At 47.1% G+C, this 9,839-nt stretch overlaps 1 protein-coding gene across 3 annotated transcripts; it reads right to left on the bottom strand.

The window, feature by feature from the left end:
• Positions 1-21: 21 nt before the first annotated feature.
• On the bottom strand, positions 22-9,419 carry lrrc34 (leucine rich repeat containing 34). Of its 3 annotated transcripts, none has more exons than XM_085417503.1 (10): positions 9,294-9,419; positions 2,656-2,762; positions 2,506-2,570; positions 2,331-2,417; positions 1,955-2,083; positions 1,783-1,878; positions 1,558-1,712; positions 1,320-1,475; positions 550-676; positions 22-489 (listed from the first exon to the last, which is right to left on the bottom strand). In XM_085417503.1, exons 1-10 carry the CDS (start codon positions 9,398-9,400, stop codon positions 229-231), a joined length of 1,290 nt encoding a protein of 429 aa, XP_085273629.1. In that variant the 5' UTR covers positions 9,401-9,419; the 3' UTR covers positions 22-228. The 3 variants fall into 3 exon arrangements, with proteins under 3 accessions (XP_085273629.1, XP_085273628.1, XP_085273627.1); XM_085417502.1 differs by having other exon boundaries at positions 22-465; positions 1,558-1,709; XM_085417501.1 differs by having other exon boundaries at positions 26-465.
• Between the last annotated feature and the right edge of the window lie 420 nt (positions 9,420-9,839).

Genomic DNA, 9,839 nt, shown 5'->3' with positions numbered 1-9,839 from the left:
CTTTAAGGCTTTTTAAGCATCAACAGAAACTCTGCTCAAACAGATTTATTAAAATATAAAATATTGCTTGCTGAGAAAGATCACACAACACATTGAACATTTCTCTTCTGCAACAAGCATGTCTGTTTATGGATGTAATTATTTCAGGAGGTGTAGTAGAAGTCAATGTCTTAAAATATTAGAAATGATTGCCACTAATTGTGTTTGTGATGAACAAACAAAATACTTTCATAAACTTAAATCTTTGCAGTTTAAATAATCTTTTAGTTGTCCATGATGTGCGGTGGAATCAGGGCTTGCAGCAGTCTTTGTAGGCACATCTGTACCATTACAGTCAATGTTGTAAACTGGTTTCCTCAAACTCTGGAAGACCTCAGCGAGGAACACGTGACCATCCACCTCATAGGGGCTTACATCTGTCTGTTCTGGATGCAGCCGGCCGCTGGATATCAGCTCCTTGAAGGCCTGAAGCAGGGAGGGAGCGTCTATCTGTCAGAGGGGTGATGGGATGTTAGAGGAGAAGATGAAACAGACATCTGAGGGCTGTACCTGGCATACGGGGTCCTCCAGGTGGTTTCCCCAGATGTACATGTGAGTCAGAGTCGAGCTGGATTTCACAGCCTGAGCCAACAACAGCAAACCCTCTGATGTGATGTTGTTTCTGCACACAGACAGCCTTGCACAGAGCGCAGGTTGGTGACAACAGGTCAAGATTAAAGGATTAAAAAAGGATGAAGCTAAAACTGTTTACTTTACAAAGCTTTCTCTGTTTGCTGCTTTGCTCTTCACCTCTCTGGGCCTCTAAAATCTGGATATTTCATATCTCTAGTTTTTTCATAATCTTACGCTCTTCAGAATACTTAACCTTTTTTCTGTTTTCCTCAGTCCGAAAAATATATTGAAACACAAACATTCAAAGATATTTGAACCCTTTGAATCATTACGTTCATGGATCTTTTCTTCTCTTCACATTCAAATTCTTAAAGTTATGCAAAAATCAGGTCAATTTAACTTTGTCCTCGTCTGTCCTTGTTAGATGTTGAAAAATCTCTAAGTAATAAAAATTGATAGTTTTTCTTCAGAGATCCTAAATCCCTGAAAGTCACTTTAAAAAAGACCCTATATAGTCCTTCTGTGTAAACTTTGTCTCAATGTAAAAAACAAACAATCAGGCTTCTGGTTTCTAAAGTCATTAAAATGTCATTAAAATAAGCAGAAAACATGATTCTGTCTCTGCTGCAAACCTCCATGTGTATCAAAACTGGGCAACCTCTTTACCAAAAGAGTGTGGTTGATTCTGGGGTTGATGCAGGACTCACTCTTTGAGGGTGCTGCGCGGACAGGTGATGGCTTTGCTCAGGTACCCAGCTCCACCATCTCCAATCTGATTGGATGACAGATCTAAAATCTCCAGGGCCCTGTTCTGCTTCAGCATCATGGCGAGATGAAACGCACCGTCACGGGTCACACGGTTGCTACAGAAATCCAAGAAAGACAAATGTATGGTATGAAGAGGAGGAAATGTGCCCTCTGCTGGCTGCTCGACTCGTTTCCTACCTGCACAGGTCCAGGTAGCGCAGGCTGTTGTTCCGCCCCAGGCCTTCAGTGAGCTGCTCTATCCCAGTGTCGGTCATCCCCATCCTCCCCAGGTGGAGCTCCATCAGGCTGCTATTCACTGCCAGCATCTTAGAGCAGTGCACTGCCCACTCCTCCTGAGACACAAAGAGCTGGCTCAGATCAGTCTGCCTCCCATTGAGTTTTATACCTGGTGTGTGTTTGCACCTGATGGCTGAAGAGCAGCGGGCGGCTGATATCGACAGAGCAAAGAGCCTTGTTTTTCTTCAGCATGATGATGAGCGCTATAATACTGCTGGTGTCCTGTAGGGATCGAGAAAACTCTCAGAAACAGAATGATGTCAGCACCAAACCTTTTTAAAAACTGAAGCCCATCTACCAGGTCGCAGTCGGCCACTTCCAGCTCCTGCAGCGCGCAGTTCTCCTGCAGCATGCTGGCCAGTTCCAAACCTCCTCCTCTCCCGATCTTGTTACCTGACAGCCTGAGAGAGAGCAGGGTGCTGTTACCCTGCAGAGAGAACGACAGGCGGGGACGTGGCTTCCACATTAGAAACGTTGGAGCCACATTAAAAGGAATGAAAATCCAACTGTAAATGAATTCTGCTAAAATCTAAAAGGATCTCATGAGTGAAGAGGAGTCTGGCCAGGATCGAGCTCATTTTAGTTCATGGGGCGTGGGGGTGGGGGGTTAAGCACCTAATTCCTAAAGGAAGAGTAAGAATAAAGTTTATATGAGAACATATTAAGTGTTAAACCTGCAGGCTGCTGGCGAGGACTTGAGCTCCATTGGCCTGGATGTCATTAAACATTAAATCCAAACAACTCAGAGATGATTTCTCCTCCTGCTCAGAGAAAACAAACACGAAATACATCAAACATGAAACATTTTACTTACAGAAAATGATCCACCCATTGCATTTTGTTACCTACTTGCAGGAGCTTAGCAAGGTGTTCAACTCCTTCATTTGTTATGTTGTTGTACCTCAGATCAAGACCTGGTCACTCACACACACACACACGTAGTTAAAGACAGTTAAACACACCTTGTCTGAATCAGTTGACGTGAATCCACCAGCTCACCTGTAACACACTTGTTATGTTGGAGACATTTACAGAGAGCGAGGACGTCGTCGTCACTGAGTCTCTGAACCTGTCTGACATTTCCTGGAAGTTTTAGGGTGAACTTCCTGCCACACAGACAAGTTTACCATGCCAGCAGAGAATCAATGTTTATATGGAAAATGCATTGGAAAAAACACACATCTTTAAACCAGGGTTGTCACACTCAGTTTAGTTAACCAGCCATGTGAGGCCCAAATAGATCTCTAAAAACCTGATATTTGAAATCTATAAATCTCTCTCTCTCTCTCCCTATATATATATATATATATATATATAAAAAAAAAAAAACACCCAGCACGCCCCTGCGGGCGGTTTATCCTTCAAGCTCGGGTCCTCTACCAGAGGCCTGGGAGCTTGAGGGTCCTGCGCAGTATCTTAGCTGTTCCCAGGACTGCGCTCTTCTGGACAGAGATCTCCGATGTTGTTCCTGGGATCTGCTGGAGCCACTCGCCTAGCTTGGGAGTCACCGCACCTAGTGCTCCGATTACCACGGGGACCACCGTTACCTTCACCCTCCACATCCTCTCGAGCTCTTCTCTGAGCCCTTGGTATTTCTCCAGCTTCTCGTGTTCCTTCTTCCTGATATTGCTGTCATTCGGAACCGCTACATCGATCACTACGGCCATCTTCTTCTGTTTGTCTACCACCACTATGTCCGGTTGGTTAGCCACCACCATTTTGTCCGTCTGTATCTGGAAGTCCCACAGGATCTTAGCTCGGTCATTCTCCACCACCCTTGGGGGCATCTCCCATTTTGACCTCGGGACTTCCAGGTTATACTCGGCACAGATGTTCCTGTACACTATGCCGGCCACTTGGTTATGGCGTTCCATGTATGCCTTGCCTGCTAGCATCTTGCACCCTGCTGTTATGTGCTGGATTGTCTCTGGGGCATCTTTACACAGCCTGCACCTGGGGTCTTGCCTGGTGTGATAGACCCCAGCCTCTATGGATCTTGTGCTCAGAGCTTGTTCCTGTGCTGCCATGATTAGTGCCTCTGTGCTGTCTTTCAGTCCAGCTTTGTCCAGCCACTGGTAGGATTTCTGGATATCAGCCACCTCCTCTATCTGCCGGTGGTACATACCGTGCAGGGGCCTGTCCTTCCATGATGGTTCCTCGTCTCCCTCCTCTTTCTTGGGTTTCTGCTGCCTGAGGTATTCACTGAGCACTCGGTCAGTTGGGGCCATCTTCCCAATGTATTCTTGGATGTTCGTTGTCTCATCCTGGACTGTGGTGCTGACACTCACCAGTCCCCGGCCCCCTTCCTTCCGCTTAGCGTACAGCCTCAGGGTGCTGGACTTGGGGTGAAACCCTCCATGCATGGTAAGGAGCTTTCTTGTCTTTATGTCAGTGGCTTCTATCTCCTCCTTTGGCCAGCCTATTACCCCAGCAGGGTACCTGATCACGGGTAGGGCGTACGTGTTGATGGCCCGGATCTTGTTCTTACCATTCAGCTGACTCCTCAGGACTTGCCTGACCCTCTGCAGGTACTTGGTGGTTGCAGCTTTTCTAGCGGCCTCTTCATGGTTCCCATTCGCCTGCGGGATCCCCAAGTACTTGTAACTGTCCTCTATGTCTGCAATGTTGCCTTCTGGTAGTTCAATCCCCTCAGTTCTGACTACCTTCCCTCTCTTTGTTACCATCCGGCTACACTTCTCCAGTCCGAACGACATTCCAATGTCATTGCTGTATAGCCTGGTAGTGTGGATCAGTGAATCGATGTCTCGTTCACTCTTGGCATACAGCTTGATGTCATCCATGTACAGGAGGTGGCTGACAACTGCTCCGTTCCGTAGTCGGTATCCGTAGCCAGTCTTGTTAATGATCTCACTGAGGGGGTTCAGGCCTATGCAGAACAGCAGTGGGGACAGAGCATCTCCTTGGTAGATCCCGCACTTGATGGTGACTTGTGCTATGGGCTTGGAGTTGGCCTCTAGTGTTGTACGCCACATCCCCATTGAGTTCCTGATGAAGGCTCTTAGGGTCCCATTGATCTTGTACAATTCTAGGCATTCCAGTATCCAGCTGTGGGGCATTGAGTCATAGGCCTTCTTGTAATCAATCCAGGCAGTGCACAGGTTGGTCAGTCTGGTCTTGCAGTCTCGGCTGATTGTTCTGTCTACCAGTAGCTGGTGTTTTGCGCCTCTGGTATTCTTGCCAATTCCTTTCTGTGTCCCGCTCATGTATTGACCCATGTGCCTGTTCATCTTAGCCGATATGATGCCTGACAGGAGCTTCCATGTAGTACTGAGGCAGGTTATTGGTCGGTAGTTGGAGGGGACCGGTCCCTTCTTGGGGTCCTTGGGGATCAGGACCGTCCGGCCTTCAGTTAGCCATTCCGGGTGTCTCTCGTTAACTAGCAGCTGGTTCATTTGTGCTGCCAGACGCTCGTGGAGTGCAGTCAGCTTCTTCAGCCAGTAGGTGTGAACCATGTCGGGCCCTGGTGCTGTCCAACTCTTCATACTGGAGACCCTTTCTTGGATATCTGCCACTGTGATGGTTACTGGACCCTGTTCAGGGAGGTCGCTGTGGTCTGCCCTCAGATCCTCTAGCCACTGAGCATTGCCGTTATGGGTTGCATCCTTCTCCCATATGCTCTTCCAGTATTGCTCCGTCTCCAGCCTTGGTGGTGCTGTTCTCTTATTGTTCCCTTGCCACTGAGAGTACACCTTTGCTGGTTCTGTGGAGAACAGCTGGTTTATTCTCCTGCCTTCTATCTCTCTGGTGTACCTCCTCAAGCGGCTGGCCAAGGCTGTGAGTCTTTGCTTGGCAGTTTCCAAGGCCTCAGGTATGGACAGCTTGCTGTATTTCTTAGGCACCTTATTTGTCTTACCTTTCTGCAACTCCGTTAGTTGGCTAACCTCCCTCCGTGCTACTTTGATCTTGCCCTCTAGCCTCCTTCTCCATGGAGGGTACTGCCCCTTGTCGCTGTTCAACTTGTAGCCAAGCATCTCACTGATCACTGCTGCCGTATTGTAGATCAGCTTGTTAGTGTCGGTAAGCGTGGCTGTAGGTATCATCCGTAGTGCTGCATTAACATCATCTAGCAGACCTTCTGAGGGTACTTCACGTAATCTTGGTAACCGGCTACGGGGGATCCAGGTTTCAAGCTTGGCCATGATCCTATTTTTCAGGTCAGTTCCTCTCGCACTCAACGATCCTTCTCCTATCGCACTTGGGGCTATGTACCCAATCTCGGGTGGGGGTGATGATATCGCCCCCCTGACCTGGCGTCCTGACTCCTCCTTGACGTAGCATTTGTGTTGTACCTCGTCAATCTCTAGCTGTGAGAGCAGTCCCTTCTTTCGAATGTTGGAACACTGAGCTACTAGTTGTTTCGCCGTCATTGTGGATGTTGGGTATCGAAGAATCCATAGGTCCCTCATCCTATTCATGTAGCCCCTTCCGCCGGGGTTACTTGCGTAGTAGCATTCCAACAACGCCCTGTTTTCGTCTCTTGCCCACCGATGCCTTCTTGTTCCAGTAGCCCACTTTTCGTCAGGGTGCCCTGGTTCCTCAACACCTGACGCGGACCTTGTTGATCCGGGCGACGTCCGAGCCGGCATGCCTTCATATTTATCTGTCTCGCTCATGTCTGCGGTAGGCTTGCTTAGCATAGGGGGTCTAGCCTTAGGACCCTTACTGGATACAGACGCCCCAGGCAGGAATCGAACTTGCGATCCTCTGTTCCAAAGGCGTGTAGTCTAACCACTACGCTATCCAGCTGCTTGGTGGCAGCAGTGGGATATATATATATATATATATATATATATATATATATATATATATATATATATATATATATATATATATATATATATATATATATATATATATATATATATATATATATATATATATATATGTATGTATGTATGTATGTATGTATGTATGTATGTATGTATGTATGGTCTTGCAGTCTTGAGACTGCCTGGATTGATTACAAGAAGGCCTATGACTCAATGCCCCACAGCTGGATACTGGAATGCCTAGAATTGTACAAGATCAATGGGACCCTAAGAGCCTTCATCAGGAACTCAATGGGGATGTGGCGTACAACACTAGAGGCCAACTCCAAGCCCATAGCACAAGTCACCATCAAGTGCGGGATCTACCAAGGAGATGCTCTGTCCCCACTGCTGTTCTGCATAGGCCTGAACCCCCTCAGTGAGATCATTAACAAGACTGGCTACGGATACCGACTACGAAACGGAGCAGTTGTCAGCCACCTCCTGTACATGGATGACATCAAGCTGTATGCCAAGAGTGAACGAGACATCGATTCACTGATCCACACTACCAGGCTATACAGCAATGACATTGGAATGTCGTTTGGACTGGAGAAGTGTAGTCGGACAGTTACAAGTACCTGGGGATCCCGCAGGCAAATGGGAACCATGAAGAGGCCGCTAGAAAGGCTGCAACCACCAAGTACCTGCAGAGGGTCAGGCAAGTCCTGAGGAGTCAGCTGAATGGTAAGAACAAGATCCGGGCCATCAACACGTACGCCCTGCCCGTGATCAGGTACCCTGCTGGGGTAATAGGCTGGCCAAAGGAGGAGATAGAAGCCACTGACATAAAGACAAGAAAGCTCCTTACCATGCATGGAGGGTTTCACCCCAAGTCCAGCACCCTGAGGCTGTACGCTAAGCGGAAGGAAGGGGGCCGGGGACTGGTGAGTGTCAGCACCACAGTCCAGGATGAGACAACGAACATCCAAGAATACATTGGGAAGATGGCCCCAACTGACCGAGTGCTCAGTGAATACCTCAGGCAGCAGAAACCCAAGAAAGAGGAGGGAGACGAGGAACCATCATGGAAGGACAGGCCCCTGCACGGTATGTACCACCGGCAGATAGAGGGGGTGGCTGATATCCAGAAATCCTACCAGTGGCTGGACAAAGCTGGACTGAAAGACAGCACAGAGGCACTAATCATGGCAGCACAAGAACAAGCTCTGAGCACAAGATCCATAGAGGCTGGGGTCTATCACACCAGGCAAGACCCCAGGTGCAGGCTGTGTAAAGATGCCCCAGAGACAATCCAGCACATAACAGCAGGGTGCAAGATGCTAGCAGGCAAGGCATAAATGGAACGCCATAACCAAGTGGCCGGCATAGTGTACAGGAACATCTGTGCCGAGTATAACCTGGAAGTCCCGAGGTCAAAATGGGAGATGCCCCCAAGGGTGGTGGAGAATGACCGAGCTAAGATCCTGTGGGACTTCCAGATACAGACGGACAAAATGGTGGTGGCTAACCAACCGGACATAGTGGTGGTAGATAAACAGAAGAAGACGGCCGTAGTGATCGATGTAGCGGTTCCGAATGACAGCAATATCAGGAAGAAGGAACACGAGAAGCTGGAGAAATACCAAGGGCTCAGAGAAGAGCTCGAGAGGATGTGGAGGGTGAAGGTAACGGTGGTCCCCGTGGTAATCGGAGCACTAGGTGCGGTGACTCCCAAGCTAGGCAAGTGGCTCCAGCAGATCCCGGGAATAACATCGGAGATCTCTGTCCAGAAGAGCGCAGTCCTGGGAACAGCTAAGATACTGCGCAGGACCCTCAAGCTCCCAGGCCTCTGGTAGAGGACCCGAGCTTGAAGGATAAACCGCCCGCAGGGGCGTGCTGGGTGTTTTATATATATATATATATGTATATATACATACATACATACAGTGTTGGGAAGGTTACTTTTAAAAATGTATTCCATTACAGATTACAGAATACATGCCCCAAAATGTATTCTGTAACGTAATCCGTTACGTTACTCGATGAGAGTAACGTATTCTGAATACTTTGGATTACTTAATATATGCTGTTTAAAACTACGCGAATGTACTATTGCTGTGATTTATTACTGTTACTGACGGTCCGCGGCTCCGAATCCGTAGTAAAGGGACCTCTGACTAATACGGCGGGGTCCGTGTGGGGCTCGTAGCCTAAAACTAGCTTTACTTTGTTGTGTGGGTGAACTTTGTTAGCCAGAGACAGAGAGAGGCGTTGAAAGACTGCTCCAACGGAACTTATTGTTTCGGAGGAAAACACGAACACAGTGTACAGTCGAGTCTTAATAGCGTACTTACAACTGGGCTCGTCAGGCACTCTTCCTGGCAGCAGTGGTTATTATTATATTTACATGCTTCCAGCTCCCGTTTTTCCTCGATGACAGCTCGTACTTTTCCTTTTTCTCCCTCCCTCGCTCACAGACACATAACGGGTATGGCAGTCCATTCTCCCTGCAGCACGGACTACACTGCCCATGAAGCTACATTCTGCATTCTGCCTATTAGCTTAGCACAACAACAACAAAAAGGCGCTCTCTCACCCAGGAAACACGCAGAGAGAGAGCGTCACCCTGTAACCATGGCAACCGTAACGCTGCCGCCTGGAACTACAGAACGTAGCTGTCAAACAAAACCTAAACAGTCCTGACCTGCGACAATATGAAACAGGAAAGTACCGCAGTGTAATCCATTTATTTCAACAAAGGCACTGTATTCTAAATACCACCTTTTAAAACGGTAACTGTAACCACTAAAATCTTCATTTTTGGTGCCCTAAAGTTACATTGGAGTTTAAAGTGTAAACGCTTACCCCGTTAACGGCGTCTTCTTCAATGACTGCGAAACGTACGGATTCACTTTTACCTTTCTCTCAGCGCGCACAGCTTTATAAAGCTCTGACATGCTTTGGGCCGCCATCACTAGATACTGTTTGAGTCGCTATGGCAACACGAGGGACGGCAGCCGCGGAGGTACAAACAAGTAACGGGAGGGAAATTTTAACGTAAGGTGGATTTTTGACAGAAGATAAACGTTAATGTATTAAAGAAATACAATAAATGAACGTGTAGGTTTGCATCTCAGTAAACAATTACAGTATGTAATAAAAAAAAAAGATTATGGGTGAATGTGAGTGGAATTAAAAGAAAAAAACTTCAGCTTTTGAGTTTAAAATCATAAAAATAATAGAAAATCAAAAGAAAAAGTGGCTAATTAACAAGAAATAAACATTCTAAGAGAAAAGAATATTTCCAATTTATTAGTTTCAATTTTAAATTCAGGAGAACACAAATTCAAATTTAAGAGAAAACGTTTTAAGAAGAAATATCAATGGCAAAACACTTAATTACAGCTTTTA

This window comes from Rhamphochromis longiceps, linkage group LG9, assembly GCF_057381845.1.
Source record: "Rhamphochromis longiceps isolate RC_006_pf linkage group LG9, R_longiceps_female_GT1.1, whole genome shotgun sequence".
Classification (NCBI taxonomy): domain Eukaryota; kingdom Metazoa; phylum Chordata; class Actinopteri; order Cichliformes; family Cichlidae; genus Rhamphochromis; species Rhamphochromis longiceps.
The sequence above is the reverse complement of the archived record's forward strand: the minus strand, read 5'-3'. Positions and strand labels throughout refer to the sequence as shown.

Bases quoted from the DNA above. Each gene is read 5' to 3' on its own strand.
- lrrc34 (XM_085417503.1), bottom strand. From the start codon at position 9,400: ATGGCGGCCCAAAGCATGTCAGAGCTTTATAAAGCTGTGCGCGCTGAG. The intron at 2,084-2,330 runs GTTTAACACTTA...TTCTCTCTGCAG, and splicing joins TCCTCGCCAGCAGCCTGCAG to GGTAACAGCACCCTGCTCTC. The intron at 1,713-1,782 runs GTGCAAACACAC...TTTGTGTCTCAG, and splicing joins CGCTGCTCTTCAGCCATCAG to GAGGAGTGGGCAGTGCACTG.